Source organism: Mixophyes fleayi, chromosome 7, assembly GCF_038048845.1.
Source record: "Mixophyes fleayi isolate aMixFle1 chromosome 7, aMixFle1.hap1, whole genome shotgun sequence".
NCBI lineage: Eukaryota > Metazoa > Chordata > Amphibia > Anura > Limnodynastidae > Mixophyes > Mixophyes fleayi.
In genome coordinates, this window is record NC_134408.1 from 117,920,511 (window position 1) to 117,938,368 (window position 17,858).

General features: G+C 41.5%; 1 protein-coding gene across 1 annotated transcript in view; it reads left to right on the forward strand.

Moving 5' to 3' along the window:
- The first annotated feature begins 8,683 nt into the window (after positions 1–8,683).
- CERKL (CERK like autophagy regulator) overlaps positions 8,684–17,858 on the forward strand; it is a 106,314-nt gene continuing 97,139 nt past the window's right edge. Inside the window, exon 1 of the mRNA XM_075180503.1 lies at positions 8,684–9,176. Within this exon, the coding sequence (XP_075036604.1) occupies positions 8,714–9,176 (463 nt within the window). The 5' untranslated portion in view covers positions 8,684–8,713. The remainder of the gene's footprint in view (positions 9,177–17,858) is intronic.

The following is a 17,858-nucleotide window of genomic DNA, read 5'->3' on the forward strand; positions in this document are numbered from 1 at the left end:
CATTACCTCACTGAAGAGGGGGTCCTATACCGGTGCTCCCAGAGCAGCCCCGGCATAATATAGTACATATCGAGGGCTACCGCACTGGGGTCATAAATAGACCCTACAGGCTGATTAGAAATGTGTATTTGAAAATGGAACACACATTTGGCCCATGGTCTGTTTTCAGCTATACATGTCTGAATACCCTATTAGCATATATTATGGTCTGTTTAGGAATCATCTGAATTCCATAAGACATAAAGAGTTCACATAGGATATACACTTGTGTAAACCTGTTACCGTCAGCAGGCAAGATAGAAGACCTGTGTAGAGCATAGGCAAACCGAGGGTGGGGGGGGGGGGTTCCTAGTGCCTGGAAACCCCTCTACAAGCAGGGTGCACTGTAAAATTGAGGTGGCTGGACCCTGCCCCCGATTCACACGGCTCTGCTTGAAAAGGGAAAGCTACGTGCACTACTGTTAGGTGTTATTGCCCATGTATATTATAGGGATATGAAAAGTTGGAGAGCACTGTCTAAATCCTGCGTCTGCCCCTGCAGAGGACATACAAATCACGTTTGAAAGGGTTCATAGCAGTGTCTATGAGTTAGTGGTAATTAAATGGTACTGTTATCAATCAACCATGTGTGCGCTATGAAGGTACAAATCTTTAATAGATCAAGCGTTTTTCAGCTTTATTAGAAGTTTTTGTCTTTATAGAGCAGAATCGGTTGATTTATGCATGGCATTTACTAATAATACAGTGATGGAAGGAGGAATTTGGCTGGTTCCCTTAATATCGGTGGTACTGCTGATAGTATGTTTCTATTTTAGCCACTTGTTCCTCAGTGAGTACAGCTCATGTACTGAAATTGTAGTGTCAAACAATATTATTTCCCAGACATTTTTAGTAAAACACCTTCATTTTGGACATGACGTACCTATTACTCCACTTGAAACTGGTGCCAAGTACAAAATGAAGGTATTTAGCATGTGCTAAGCTGATGCCATCTGTTCAGAAATTGCAGTTTAAGGTATGTGCTGAGCCGAGATGAAATTTTGGAATATGTCCTCTGAAATCTTAAATAATCCCCTGCGTCTATCCTATCACCGTCTAAACAACAAAAAAAAATCATCATTTCCGTAGGGCAAAGTGTTATATCTACAGTAACTCATTTTAATATAAGCACAATTAGACAATGACGCGGATATTTAGCCTTTGGAAAAATCTCCAGTTTGAAGTTGATAAAAATTGTAATTGTAATATTTGAGTCAGTCAAAATAAGCAATGTATTTTTTACTGATATATCCTAGTTTTGCCACAATTCAAATGCCATCCGATGTCACAACACAATTATGTGACAAAATATAACATCAACAGTAACATATATAGATCAATGTTAATCTGACATTCCACTGTAGCTCAGTTAAAAAGTATAGTATTACCTCTCCAATCCATTAAAGACAGCTATAGTCCCTACTACAAAAGACAAAAATAAATTCTGAAAATATATAACATGCGTGCATGGTGAGTATTTCATATAGTTGTCTACTCTCCCGGAATAAACAGGGAAACTCCCGAATTTTTGGGAGCTCTCTCGGACTCCCGGCAGAGCAGGGCAACCTCCCAAATCCTGCCCACGTCATTGGTGAAGTGTGTGGAGGTGGGGCTAATTGTGTCATCCTGGCCATGCCCCCTGCTGTAATAGGCCGAAATTGGTATTGTATAGCAGGGGGGGGCCTACAGAATCAATTCATGTGGCCACGCCCCCAAGACACAGACAACTTTGGAGTTCTTCCGAAGGGGTGATCTCTAAAGGTGGCAAGTGTGGTATTTCATTGTGTCCGAAGGTGCCTCTTTGTCTGCTTCATGCATAAGTAGATGCATGCCTGCATTCCTATTTTAGGAACTACCACTGGAAAATTAAATCTGCATAAACTTTTTTTTGGATTGTGGGTTTGACTGGAAATGCGAATGGTTGAAAGACAGAAAATGAGTCTACAAAGTTTTCCTTTTACCACATTAGGATCACACTTTTATTAATTTCAACTTTACCCTTTGTGTTGTAAAATACTGCTTTGGTCATTTATGTCTTACATTAATATTGAGCGTGCAAGGACATTGGGACTGTCATTACACTTATCCCCTTAAATGTGAATTCTCAGACCCTTGAATCTCATGTAATCTCATTCTGCAAAACAAAATCTTGCTTTCGCATATGGGTGAAAAACTATGTGCCTAGCCAGCTCCCAGCAAGGGATGTCTCAATCTACTCAGCACTACCCATCAGCAGATGAACAATTTTGCAAACACCAGAAGCCACAATTTTCAATTGCGAACTGTCCTGATCTCTCTGCAATAGGGCTTCATTCAGTTGCTCCTTGCTTTTGCCAGTAGTGGGAATTCCTCTCTCATCACATTGTGCCATCACGCCTCCTTTGTCATGCGTTTATATCCCGCAGTTATTTTGCAAAATAAAAGATATGAAAGAAAAAAAAGAGAGAAGGGAAGGGAACTGATTTGCACGTATGTCTTAAAAAATAATAAGCATTGAGTTTTGTCCTTATGAACACGGCTGTATTCCTCGCAAAGATACTACCAGTTCATAAGTACAGGGAATAATTGCTTAAACCCAGCACTTAATGCTCTAAAAATTAGAAAAATCCCACAAACTGACAATTGTCAGGGATAGGGCTTATTCCCCACAATTATGTGATGGGTTAACATTTTTAACTGTAACTTCTCTATGTTCACGACACAAACTTATGTATAATACTGGGCACTGGTCACCTTTGTGCAAAAATAAGTACAAATGACATTTGCAATGTACATTTTTGTAAATAAAACCTTAATGTCCTAATGGGATCTTAAATAGGCCAAAAGGCTGAGTTTGCAGTCATTGGAGCTGCTGTGACATCACTGTCCCTGCCTCTGTGTATATATTTACCAATCCACACACTGTCTTTCTATAGAGTAACTCGGCAACTTTGTCACTGTCTGCTCTGTAAGAACATGGCAACCTGCAGTAAAGCAGTGAAAAATAATATGGTGGACATATTAAGTATAAAAACTTCAGTTATTTCATGTATATTATTCAGCTCAGTAATACACAGACTATGATATTGACAGTTACATTTAACAGAGCTGCAGTAGAATTTCGATTTAACTCAGAATAATGTATTTTGACTGCATGGTTCTTACAAGTAAGAGCAGGGCCGTAACTAGGGCTGTGCGATAGGGGCGACAGCCCAGGGCGCAATGCTGAAAGGGAGCGCAATTTAGGAATGTTTTAGGTTCATTTGGTTAAAATTGAGGGCTAGGGGGGCGGCATTTGTCTTTCTCGCCCCAGGCGCTAGAATTCTAAGATACGGCTATGAGTAAGAGACCCCAGCCAGCACCTGCAAAGTAGCGAAAGGTTTTGTCTCCCTCCCCTGGGATCACCTCTGCTTCCTAACTCGTGTCCAATGGGCACCAGATAAGAGGGGTGGGAGGTTACAGGGACTTCAATAAAGCCTAAATTGTCATTTTAATAACGGCAGGGGCAAACGTAGGATTTTTAAGGGGGGTTTCCTCCCCCCCCAAAAAAATAAAGAGAGAGAGCAGCTTCATTTTTAGCGGTGGCTTAGTGGTTAGCACTTCTGCCTTACAGCACTGGGGTCATGAGTTCAATTCCCGACCATGGCCTTATCTGTGAGGAGTTTGTATGTTCTCCCCGTGTTTGCGTGGGTTTCCTCCGGGTGCTCCGGTTTCCTCCCACACTCCAAAAATATACTTGTAGGTTAATTGGCTACTATTAAATTGCCCTTAGTCTCTCTGTCTGTGTGTATGTATGTTAAGGAATTTAGACTGTAAGCCCCAATAGGGCAGGGACTGATGTGAATGAGTTCTCTGTACAGCGCTGCGGAATCAGTGGCGCTATATAAATAAATGGTGATGATGATGATGGTGATGACGATGTACTGTACAGCAGCCGCAACGCTTTCAAAGAAGCGTCCGCGGCAGTGCTGTATTGTAGTACAATGTGTTTATGACCAGGCAAAAACTATTACGTAGCGTTCAATATAACAGCTATGTTCCCCAATGAGGAAACTGGATTTCCACAGTGGAGTTGCCATAGAAACCCAGCATTGTCATTGTAACCAGGACTTTCTCCACACTGGGACCTGCCAAAATGTTGGATTGTCATATAGAATGTATGTGATCCCAAAACATACAAAAAAAAGCAGTATCAACTCTTATCCTGACCCTATCCCCACCTACTGCCAACCTAAGGATTTGTGCACAGTGATGCTTTATATCCCTATGCAATTGCAATGTAACGTCAAAAGGAAAAAACGTTTCTAAAACTAAAATGTATACCCTTCTCTGGGTCTTGTTATTCCATCAGTCCTGTAACAAAATGCACATATTTGTTGTCCTTATACTGGGGAAAATGAGTTGGTTAAATTTTGGGTACATTTTTGGGGTTACTCTAGTTGAGTAAAAGAAGTTTTGGGAAGATTCCTAGAAAAGTATATTTTTTTGACACCTGTTATGAGCTTGTTGAAAGGTACATGCCTTCTGGACAGATGTATGGACCTGTATTAGTAATACTGTGAATGATATCCCTCATCTAAATTCTGAAAATATGTCGTTTTGGTTCCTCTCTCAAAAATATTTTAAATAAATCTATCAATATATTTTCATCTGAACTACTCTCACAAAAGTTATTATAGCCCATACATGGCTTGCAACAGATGGTCCTAAATTTCGTAAATTGAAGGTACTGGTGGATTACACAATGAATCATGAACGATATATGTATACCAGGAGAAATATATTACATAAATACCAAAAAAAAATGGTCTCATTAGTATTAGGGATGTGCACCGGCCACTTTTGGTGTCTCGTGTTTTGTGTTTTGGATTCGGATTTGCTTGAGGTTTTGGGTTCGGATTTGTTTCGCAAAATACCTGACGAAAGGTTTTGGTTCGGATTTAAGGTTTTGAATTCGGATTTATTTTGAAAAAAACATAAAAAGTGCTAAAAACCAGTTTTGTGGGTTTTTTTTTCACTCCTACGCTATTATTAACCTCAATAACATTCAATAACAATCATTTCCACTAATTTCCAGTCTATTCTGAACACCTCACAATATTGTTTTTAGGCCAAAAGGTTGCACCGAGGTAGCTTGAGCACATAATGCCAAAAAAAGAGGTACAAGATGGAATTGTTCTGGGCCCTCCCTCCCACCCCTTGCGAGATTCGACGCGAGACTTGGACGACAGAGCCTCGTTTTCAATTTTTTGCCCACCGGAAATGTCCGAACAGTGCTCGGATCCGCACTGTTCGGGTGGGCTCGGATTAGCGGAATCCGAGCCCGCTCATCTCTAATTAGTATTCTTCACGCAATAGATTTCATACTGATGATTCTAATTCCAGTCACTCTCCAACACCATCATTTTATTTGTCTTCTTTATACTATATTAGACTTCTGGTATGACGCTCCTGCTCGCTTATCAGTGTAATATTTCATGTTTACAATTTAAGATTTTAACATGTATTGTATGTTTGTCAGGCTTTCTATATTTATTATTAGTTTGTTTAAAATTCCATAAAAATTACTTGATTAAAAAAAGTGTATTTTTCCATATGTTTGCCCATTTTTCCCCATATAAAGCTCAAATTCCAAAAATGGAATTTGTTTGAACAGACTAAAAATAAACTGTTATTCCCAGTGAAACCAATGCATTTCCTAATCTTAAAAATTCCTCTGGTCTTGAAGAAGCAAAAATCACCTGGGGCCTGATTGATTAAGGATCTTAACTTAAGAAACTTCTTATTTAAGTCTCCTGGACAAAACCATGTTACAATGCAAGAGGTGAAAATTAGTTTTCTGTTTTGCACATAAGTTAAATACTGACTGTTTTTTCATGTAGCCCACAAACACTTGGTAGCTTATTTGTACACTGAAATGTAAAATTGATATTTGTGTGCTACATGAAAAACAGACAGTATTTAACTTATGTGCAAAACAGAAAACTAATTTTCACCCCTTGCATTGTAACATGGTTTTGTCCAGGAGACTTAAATAAGACATTTCTTAATTTAAGATCCATAATGAATCAGGCCCCTGGTCATTAAGTACACATACAATCACCTACACACAGCAGAGAGAGCAATTTTGTTGGTTGAGTCAATTCCCATGCCAATGCTGCCTATTAATTCACAAGCAACCAGTGATATGACTTAATTATTATTATTATCATAGATTTGTAAGGCACCACAGTGCTCTACAACGCTGTACAGAAGGGAAAACAGAACATACATAAAACAGGGACATACAAGGTAGACAAAATAAATGCAGACATGAAAACAAAGGGTATGGAGGACCGTGCTCATTAGAGAGCTTACATTCTAAGTGGAAGAGGGCACACGAAACAAGAGGAGCGACTGTGGCTCAGAGTAGAGATTGGGACATTTGTGAGGGTGCATTAGTGTGAATAGTATTAACAGGAAAAAAGAAAAAAGAGATGGGTTTTCAGAGAGCATCTAAAGATTTAAAGAATGTGGGAAAGCCTGAGTGGGCATTGTAGGGGATTGCAAAAGTGGGGAGCAGCACGGAAGGTCTTGTAGGCAGGAGTGAGAGGTGGTTACCAGAGATGAGAGAAAGCGAAAGTCAGAGGTAGATCTAAGAGGGCGAGAGGGAGAGTATTTTAATACGAGATTTGAGATGTATGAAGGGTAGTGTTGATAAAGGCTTTGTAGGTGAGGGTGAGTAATTTGAATTTGATTCTAGGGGACACAGGAAGCCAGTGTAGGGATTTAAAAGTGGTGCAACAGATGTGGAGCGGTGAGAGAGGAAGATCAGTCTTGCAGCAGCATATAGGATGGATTGAAGTGTGGATAAATGGGTGTCAGGAATGCCAGATAGCAGGAGGTTGCAGAAGTGAAGATGGGAGATGATGAAAGAATGGATAAGAGTTGAGCAAGAAAAGGGCATATTCTGGCAATATTATTAAGGTGGCGTCAACAGGATGGGAGAGAGTCTGGATGTGAGGAATAAAGCAGATGGTGGAGTCAAGATTGACACCAAGGCATCGGGCTTGGGAGACTGAGGAAATTGTGGTGTTATTGACAGTGAGGGAGATTTGAGGGGAGCTGGTGATTCTGGCAGGAGGGAAGATAATAAGCTCTGTTTTGGACATGTTGAACTTTAGGTAGCGTTGGGACATCCATGTGGAGATCGCAGAAAGACAGTTGGTTACACAAGATAGTACAAAAGGGAAGAGGTCTGGGGAAAAGATATAGATTTGGGGGTCATCCACGTAGAGGTGGCACTGGAGGATGAATGAGCAAATGAGTGCCCCAAGAGAAGAGTTGTACAATAAAAAAAGTAAAGGGTCAAAAACAGAGTCTTGTGGGACCCCAACAGATAGTGGGAGTGGAGGGGAGGATGTGCCAGATGTAGAGACACTAAAGGAGCGTTTTAATAGGTAAGAAGTGAACCAGGAAAGAACTGTGACACGAAGGCCAATGGAGTGATGGGTGTGTAGGAGAAGAGGGTGATCAACAGTATCAAAAGCAACAGATAAGTCCAGGAGAATGAGTATGGAGTAGTGACCCTTACACTTTGCTGTAAGTAGATCATCTATCACTTTTGTGAGAGCAGTTATAGTGGATTGTTGGGGGCGTAAGCCTGATTGCAGAGGGTTGAGAATGGAATGAGAGGAAAGTGAGGCAGGCATTTGTACACTAATCACTCAAGTATTTTAGAGGAAAGGGGAGGAGAGAAATAGGTAGTTGGAGAGAGAGGCTATATCAAGAGATGGTTTCTGTAGAATTGGTGAGATGATCGCATGTATAAAGGAGGATGGAAATGTGTCAATGAGAGAGACAGGTTGAAAAGGTGAGCTAGAGGTGGGCATGCAGTGGAGGAGAGGGAGCTGAGAAGTTGGGATGGAATAGAGTAGAGGGACAGATTGTAGGGTGAGATGATGAGATGAGTGCATAGACTTCACTCTGAACAGTGTGAGGCAGGGGGGGCTGGCAGATTTTAGCCCAGGGGGCAAGACTAGACTCAGCAGCCTATTAAGAACATTTTAAAGTAAAAAAAAATGCAGGTGGCCCAGTGACCCAGCCCAAGGTAGCCCACTATGGGACCGGCCCAGGGGGCAGATGCCCACCTTGCCTCTAGTGTGAGGTTACTGAGGTCTACAAGTCAAGTGGTGGCATCCCAGTTCATTGGGTAAGATAAGTGGTCACAGCATTGTAGCTTCAGCTTCAGCTACCAATCTAATGTAAATGTAGCAGGTGAGGTGCGCTGTAAATTAAAACCATAAATGTAGGTCTTGTTGTTTTGGGGATAGCAGTAGAGTGCAATTATTTAAAATAATACATTATAAATATACATATTACACATATGATGAGGTTTTTAGGGCACCAAGGCTTATTTTACAAATAGCTTGCCAGATGCCTAGTAAGTGTCCTTTGAAGTTACTTTAAATCGTTGGCAACTATGCAAGCCTCATTATATCTCTGCTGATTTTAAATCAGCATGTGTCATTTTCCCTGCACATGCACTGTACATTTCACTGTAAAAACACCGGGCTTTATATACCACAATGACCGAGCTATATAGGGCATGTCTGGCCACAATACAGAAGCAGTCATGAGACGTCCTAACATCGGATTATTGGGGTTTATATGTCAATGTCACAGGCACTGTGCGCGCTCCCGGAGAGACCGAGAGATGGCGTCGCGCGTGCCCGTGTGTTACCCTGGCAGCCAAGGCCTCCGTGCGGGCTACCACCTGTCGCCCCAACTCCGGACCTCCATCAGGGACAGCATGGGGGAGACCACCCTCCGCTTACCCGGCCTCTACCGGCGAGTGAGCGCATGGAGCGATAACGGCGACGACTACACCGATGGAGCCAGAGACACGAGTCCCCGGCATTGGAGGCGACCTGCCTCGGTGCCGCAGCAGCTGAGCGATCGCTGTGACGAGTGGAGCTCTGGCAGTGATAAATCCGGCGTTCGGGGGTACAGTGACCCCGAAGAGCACTCACTAGGGGGCTACAGTGCCAGGCTGTCCCGGGACATGGGGCGGCAAACCACTCTGCTGCGGGGAATATTTGAAATCCATAAGAGGAGCTGCGACGTGGTGCTGACTAGCAGCCAGCTGCTGTGGAGCCCCATCCACCCCGAGAGCCCAGGTAAGGCAGGAGAGGAGCACCTTCATCTGCTGTCTCAGGAGGGAGGAGGGGGTGGTACAGCCGGGGTCATTGTGTTATCCCTGTTATCCCATTTACGGGAACCACATTCCTTGTGCCTCAGGTAATACACATATATAATACAATGATATTCCAGGTAAGAAGCCCAAGTGTGCTGCTACAGAGTTGCAAGTTGTGTCTATGCAGTTTTTCTGCAGTTTGGTAAAGTGTACTGAAGTTCCTCCATACGTCTAGTGCTGAGTGCTGGATTAAATCACTAGCTGTAAGGTATCTGGTTTGTCGTTTTATAGTGGATACCACAGTATGAAATACAAATGCTGCATTAGAGTTTACTGTTTATGTTGTTAGTATTTGTAGCATGCATCTGCACTACAATAACCCCAAAGCTGCAAGTGTTTCAGAGAGCTGACCTGTAATTTCAGTCCTAGCAGGGCCAGGGTATTTCTGAAGGTCATCTCTGATAATAGGTATCATTGTGTTCTATAGACCCTGTCACACGAGGTACTAGTGCTTTCCAACAGAAATGTGATACCTACCACCTGGACTGTTTGGCTGTAGTGATAACAATACAATTATAGCACTTTAGATGTGTTCATGGGAATATATGTACCTTTGTGACCTAAGGTATGATTGTTGTGGCCACTAATGCAAGGGCCAATTGGTTTCCTTGTTAGTTTAAGTGTTGTGAAGAAGAATAAATTAACTTTGTCTGGTCCTGATGTCCGGTGTTTGACATTCCACAACTAGATGATAAACTGTTGGCGCATTTTTGCAACTCAATAAAACAGTGCTGAACTGACATGGGACCTCAAATGTCAATGTACTATTGCCCTAGACTCCCAAGAGGCTGTTTATAATATAATGTATTGTATACCTGCCAATGATCTGACTGCAAAAACAGATCCTGGAATCTCCTTTGCAGTTCTGTTTCACTTGTTCTCACTGGTTTCAAACCTATGGTGTAGTAGGAAGTAAATTGTATTGTTTCTGAATGTCAGAAGAAATTATCCCAAGATTGCTCACTGAATTGCGCTATTCATTCCAAAACCTTTGGAAATTTAACATGGTTATTAATTTAATGAATTTCATTTGAAATAGAGACGTAATCACTATAGATGTGTGACAGACTTTCACAGCAACAGGGAAGTATGCAGTGAGCAACTTCAGGATAATTTTCTGCGCTAACCTTTATAATATATCAGAATACTTTCTTGGTTAATGAGGCACGAAGCTATAACATAGGAAGACAGCATTTGAGGGTGGTGCTAAATGTGGAATTAAGAAGACCCTATATTTGCACTCTTTTTTTAAGCTGGCCAATCTTAGTAGAAGGAAGGATCTCAGCACAGGACCTTTTTGATCAGGGCACAGTTGGAACAAGGTAACAGTGCACCCAAAAGTAAATGTAGCATTTTGAAAAAATGAGGCAAAGCTGATTAATATATATTATTTGGTGTCTGTCTGAAAATGCAAATGTATATTATATGTCCACTTTTTGTGGACTTTTTTTGTTTATTTTAATGTATTAGGCTCATATGTTCTATTCAATCTATCTTAAACTATTGGTTAAATACATTCTATAGAACAGGGGTGAACATATATGTAGAATTCAGGAGCCAGGGAAGAAGATGTGTATCTATTGTCATCTATAGAAATGACTCACAAGAGTTAGGCACCAGCAGTAATCTTTGAGGCATACTGGCTACATGGCTGAGGGATCTATCCAGCCCTACTCTAACTAATCTAACAGGTACCTAAAAAAATCATCTGTCTTCATGGTGCATTTCCGCATCCACCTCCTGTCAACAGTAGGGATTGCCAAATCCTGGATTCAGTTCTTCTTGTGAAAGAATCCCGATTTGGACGACCACTGTCACGATACCCTGGAGTAACGCCTATGCTCACACTATCTGTCTCTAACTATACCTATGGGTCACCACTGCTCTACCCCCTCAAATTCACCAACAGAACCTCAGGGACTGTTACTGGTTCTAACATACTTAAGCAGATAGCCAAATTATAACGTAAACACAAGTTACTGTACACACAACACATAAAAGGCCTGTGGGCCTATTTATGAAGCCCTAAACCATGTGGAAACAGATTTTTACGCTAGGTTTAGGCATTTTTAAGTAAGTTGTTCATTTACTAAAAGCCTAAGGTAGGAGATATTGGAGATATCGCCTGCATTGCGCAAATTACCGCATTAACCTCAGTCCCCATAATAGTCAATGGGTACTAAGGTGAGGGCAATTTTATCAAGTTCAGAAAAGCTAAACTTTTCAGAACTTGTCTCCTATAGGTAATGTCTTCTGAAGATGGCGTTAGGCACTGAGTCCTATGGGGAGAACATTGTGGTAGAAGGATCAAAGGATCTTCGGATCCCTCATCGCAGATTACCTGCTCTCCTCTCCGGCTACTATGGCAGAATGTCTCTGTGCATGCGTGACCTCGGGTTACACATGCCCAAAACCACATTGCGATAGTGACCGGAGAGGAGATTCAGACAACGGATGTGCTGTCCCGGGATGATTTTTTACTAAATGCTTACGGAAAATCATTGTTGCGATGACAGATTATAATTAACGGGACAAAACCCTGTTAGTTAGTAAATGGGCGTCTATAAACAGAGAATGACAGTATAATTACACTGAAAGCACTATGTAAAACATTACAACATTACTACACATTGGTATACATCATTATCATTGTACGTTATTGCTCCAGCCCTCTAGCATCAGCAAGCGATCTGTCACCCTAAAACGCGTATCTTCATATGCGTCCATGTCTAATTGTGCGGCATCTATGCCCTTACAATAGTTGGCTGACACTTTCCCACCCCTATCTGGACCCCATTTCACCTCTTCAGGCATAAGAAGATGCAAGACATTCATATGCAAGAAAAACATTTTTAGTGCGCATGCGCAGTGCTGAAATGTGTATCTACATATAAAGTTATGGCCTAAAATATTGGCACACTTGCAGTTGTTTTCAAATAAATCATACTTTAGTCTAAACATAAGGGGGCCTATTTATCATTCTTCTTTTTTTTTTGGTTGAAACTTTTCAATCCTTAGCTCCTTGATAAGGATTGAAAGTTTACGGCAATGTATCAAAAAAAATCTCAGGGACAGCAGTGCCGCTAACCTGCTGTCCCTGAGAAGTGACTCACCTCTTCATCGTAGTGTTTTTTCATTGAAGAAATCTGCGATGATCTTCTCTTTTTTTATTTTGTTAGTGCTCATGCGCCAACGGAAAACCTCGGACATGTGCACTAACATCCTGGACGGCAAAAAGGTGAGTCATGTGACAGGGAAGGGATCACATGATCCCTCCACACATGCGCTGTCCAAGAGCAGAGCTGATATGAAGGTTCCTTCTCCTAACTGCTGTTTTCAGATCTCTCCACAGGTCTTCCATGGGGTTTAGAGCTGGACTCATGGCTGGCCACTTAAGAATAGTCCAGCGTCTGGTCTTGAACCATTCCTGGGTGCTTTTTGAAGTGTCTTTGGGGTCATTGTCTTGCTGAAAGACCCACTCCAACGTAAACCCAACTTTTTGATACTGGGTTCAACATTGTGCTCCAAAATGGCCAGGTACAGCATAGCAACCCTAAAATATCACTGAACCTCCTCCATGTTCTTTTCATGTTGCGTTCTATAAACATAGGGATGATGTGCTCTACCAATAAGCTGTCATTTAGTCTCATCTGTGCACAGGACATTCTCCCAGGAGGAATTTAGCTTGTTCAGGTGTACGTGGCAAACTCCAGTTGGGATTTCTTATGTCTCTCTCTCTCAGCAGTAAGGCCGTCCTGGGCTTCCTAACATAGAAACCTCTATCACTGAGGTGGTGATAGATAGCGCGAGTTGAACATGTCCTTTTGTGTCTGAAGATCAGCTTCAATTTGTTTGGCCGTTGATCGAGATGATTTCTCCACCATTTGAACAATCCTGCGCTGCAATCTTCAATTAAGTTTTCACTTTCCAAAGAGGTTGGCTACAGTGTCATGGGCCATAATCTTCCTAATAACATTACGTACGGTGGAAACAGGAACAGCAAGATCTCTGGAGATTGATTTTTAGCCTTCAGATTGTCAGTACTTGGCTGCAATCTTCTGTCTGACATCTTCAGACGATTCGCTGGCTTTCTTTTTTCTCCATGCTTATTGCAGTACACACAATGACACAAAACAGCAGAATTACTTCTCTATTCAAGCTTGTTTAATGAGCGATTTTTATATTTCAGGCATCTGTTACTCCCCACAGGTGAGTTTAGTTCCAAAGTGAAGAAGAATCATCCACTTGAAATCTAATTATTTCTGACCATTTCTAAAAGGTGCCAATTATTTTGCCCATCTCATTTAAGGATTTCTGTGTGTAGTAAGGTCTACTCAGTAAAGGTTTCTGCTTTTTGTGTTTCACTCCTCTCCAAACCAAAGACATACTTAAGTGGACACTGATTAGTTTTCTTTCTGGAAGAAATGGTGCATTATTAGAAAAAGCTGCAAGGGTGCTAATATTTTTGGCTACCATGGTACAGCCAACTTTCAAGAAGCACAAAAATGTATATAAACATAGGGGGTCCTTTATCCTAGCATGGCTTTAGCAGTTAAGAACTACATTCTGCCGCAGCTCTGTGCTTAGCAATCTTCCAATGTGCTTCCAATTCCATTACTTGTTCCAGGCACAACAATTCAGGACAGAGAGAACGGCAATCACAACATTCAGTTAAATGAGGTGGTAACTTTGAGGCATGTTACATCACAATATAAATCATACATTGCTTCCAGAATATGCCAAGGGGAGACACAAAAAGGAAAGGTGGGGGGCAAGGTGTATGATGGTTCTAGTTTTGTCATCACGTCTGTGCCCAGTGTTTACCGAGATGGGTTGGACATAAAGACATGATTTATATCATCTTGGAGCCTCCCCGCCCACATTACAGGCAATTAAGCTCCCTCTTGGTAGAATTACTTTGTCTCATGGGAGTCTGAGATGTCTCACCCTAATATAGGAATCTCCTGGACATTCTGGAAAGTAGACAACTTTGACATAACTTGTACATTGTGAGCCTGAGTCATTGAATTTGGGTGTGTGCAAGCCCAAATTATATGCCTTCTGAAACAAATGCACCTTGCGCTCAGTGGGCCTGATTCGTTAAGGAAAGTAAGGCAAAAAAAGGAGTAAATGTTCTCCGGGACAAACCATGTTACAATGCAAGGGGTGCAAATTATTTTATTATTTTGCACATAGGTTAAATACTGACTGTTTTTTCATCTAGCACACAAATACTTGATAACTTTATTTTTACACTCAAGTATAAAGCTGATCTAGGACATGCCCTATCCCAACTATAAATCTGTCCCCACATTTTAAATTTACCTCCCCTCCAATGCAACATTACTCTTTTTTATACTTTGCTCTCCTTAATGACTCAGGTCCTCTGACTTTTGTGTTACTGCGCAAGTTCCTGAGCAAAGGCTATTTTTCATTTACATGCAGTAACCATCAGGAGTGTTTGTAGCTGGGCAAACGTTTACCAGCTTCCTAACTACAGAGTTTTATCGTAATTTCCTTGTTCCCGGTTCCTTTCTAACTTTTATCAAGAACACAACACTGCCACCTTGAAACAAAGCCACCCAAACGGACCCAAATAGCTGTTGCAGTAATAATAGGTTAGAACAATAACCCTACCATTGTTTTATTTCCATAGTCCATGAAGAATTTCTTAAAACCGTCTCCAGGGACTCCTAAGCTTCTTGTTGAATGAAACTGTGTTTACAACAGTCTTACAGCGAAACTATAAATACCAAATATTTGTGGAACTCATGATATAAATATTTCTTTCTGTATTGTTGGGAGTTACACCCCTTTCATTTAAAGTCACATCATGCAAGACACTCTTAATACATTAATGCTGTGTTTTTTGTTAATTAAATTGTGCCAGCCCAGTTTAGATTTTAAATTATAGGTACCAAGAGGGAAGTGTGACTGAAACAGGATCCTAAATGACCTCCGATGTCCTAATGTCCCACAGCAGCAGTAGTCACAGTAAAAAGATATACCTGGATGTTTAAATCAGTGCAAAGGATATAGGTGTTCTAGTATCAAAAATACTGGCCAGGAATCAAAGGTTTTTTGGGCAGATACATAATTAATGTAGTTTGGGTTTCTGAGAGCTGACAGAGAAAGATGTCAGGGGTTGTACAATGTATGTCTACCAAATCCAATATAAAATACTTTTACTAACCTACAAGGCCATCAACAAAGCTGCACCAACATACATCTCCTCTCTTGTCTCAAAATATCTCCCAACTCGGCAACTCCGTTCTGCACCAGATCTGCGTCTCTCATCCACCCTCATTACATCCTCCCATTCCCGGTTACAGGACTTTTTTTCGGGCTGCACCCACTCTATGGAATTCACTCCCTCGCACAATAAGACTCTCCTCTGATCATCAAACTTTCAAGCGTTCTCTGAAAACCCACCTCTTCAGACAAGCTTATAATATTCCTCAACCACCCTCTGAACCCACTAGATTAACCTATTACCACCATTTACACAATTTCACACAAAACAACTACCCCCTGACCAACAATTTTGTGTGACGGAATTATTTAGTTTGAGTCACTTTTACCTTTGCAGTCTGGCTGGACCGAAATGCAAAATGTAGACTTAACCTCATGTATCAAACTCCCATTGTCCCATAGATTTTAAGCTTGCAAGCAGGACCTTCTCACCTCTTTGTCTGTTTTACCCAGTTTGTTTCTTACTGTATTTGTCAGCAATTGTAACGCGCTACGGAATATGTTGGCGCTATATAAATAAATGATGATGATGATGATGTCCTACAGGATGTAACAACAAAGTCCAACCCTAACGTAAAAGTTCATGTCTGAGCTGCAAAAAAGCAAACCCTCTCCACAAATGCTGTTTCCTGACATTACACGCCTATCTATGGGAAAGTGGGCCTAGTGTTAGAGGAAGCGCATGAATTTGTGTCAAGATGGAGGCGATTGCAGGAGAGAAAAAGTTTGCACTGGTCAATGGGAGAAGTTGAGTGATCAGCGGTATTTGTTGTTCTGTGCGGATTAGATGCACCTGCATTTGTTCTGAAATGCAGAAAAGAGATTTAGGGACCTGTTTATTAATATCTTACAGTGACAATCAATATGCATCACTGCACCTCTCAGCCATGCAGGACGACATACCACTGCCAGGACTGTTTTGGGAGCCCAGGCGAAGATTCCCCTCGCTCTGAGATGCATTTTTTGCTGTTCACCTGACGCTGCTGGCTAATGGAGGAAGTACTATGCGCATGCACATAGCACTAACATGGGTGAGGCATCCAGCGAATCAGGAGAGGCTTCAGCTGGATCCCCTTGTAAAATACCAGCAACGCCATCCTGAGACGGCGTTACTCTGCTGCTTAATAAATTAACTAGTGCTGCTGTCCCCGTAGATCTCTGATTACTCTGGTGTTAACCCTTTCTTAAAAGGTGGACTAGTGGTTAGCACTTCTGCCTCACAGCACTGGGGTCATGAGTTCGATTCCCGACCATGGCCTTATCTGTGCAGAGTTTGTATGTTCTCTCCGTGTTTGCGTGGGTTTTCTCTGGGTGCTCCTGTTTCCTCCCACAATCCAAAAAAAACATACTAGTAGGTTAATTGACTGCTATCAAAATTGACCCTAATCTCTGTCTGTGTGTGTGTGTGTCTATATTAGGTAATTTAGACTGTAAGCACCAATGGGGCAGGGACTGATGTGAATGAGTTCTCTGTGCAGCGCTGCGGAATTAGTGGCGCTATATAAATAAATGATGATGATGATGAAATTGCAAAGTGGGAAAATAACCTTTTCACCACTTCTTAATTATGTAGGACAGATTCTTTAAATGAGATAAATGTGTAGAGAGGGTGCTTCTGCTTTGTGGAAGGGGCACTGATTTTTCTCCCCTCAAAATTCTTGAATTCTTCACCACCTTATGAATTCTAGGAGATCTGGACTTATCCGTGTACTTATAGTGGGGCCCATTTTGTACCTTCCAGTTGCGCTTCTGCAGGAAAGCACATTTCTAGGTGCACTTTGACCAATGAAAAAAAAAGCTTCAAGCACACAAGGTAACCCTTATGTAAGAAGACAATACTGATGTCACCTTACTTTCATGATTAAATAGAGCAACCACTGAGGCTAAACCCAGGAGTATTTTAGCATAAATATGTAATATGTTAATGAAGGGGTGGTCCTAAAGAGTTAATAGGTTGGAATAGAAAACTCTGAAAAAGTCTGATAGACGAAACGCGTTGGTGAAATACTTGCTGCGACGACCAGGACAGAAGTAGATCGGAGAGTAAAATAGCTTGCTGACAATAGTTTTCCAGCTCTAAGGATACTATTGATTTAAGCTGAGATAAAGCTTTTATGGACTTTCTGTGAAAGGATTTAACTATTACAGGTAGTCACCATCAGTAACAGGAACGTTAACCCAAGCGCTCTATTTTGAGATACCTGCATTGTATTTAATTTTTTACGTATATTTACATTGTATAGTATATTGGGAGGCATCCTATTGATGTCTCCTGGCTGATGATTGGCCCCACAGTGTGGAATCACCACAATGTGCACCTGAAGAAGCCGTCTCTGAGCTGGGGACCCGCTAG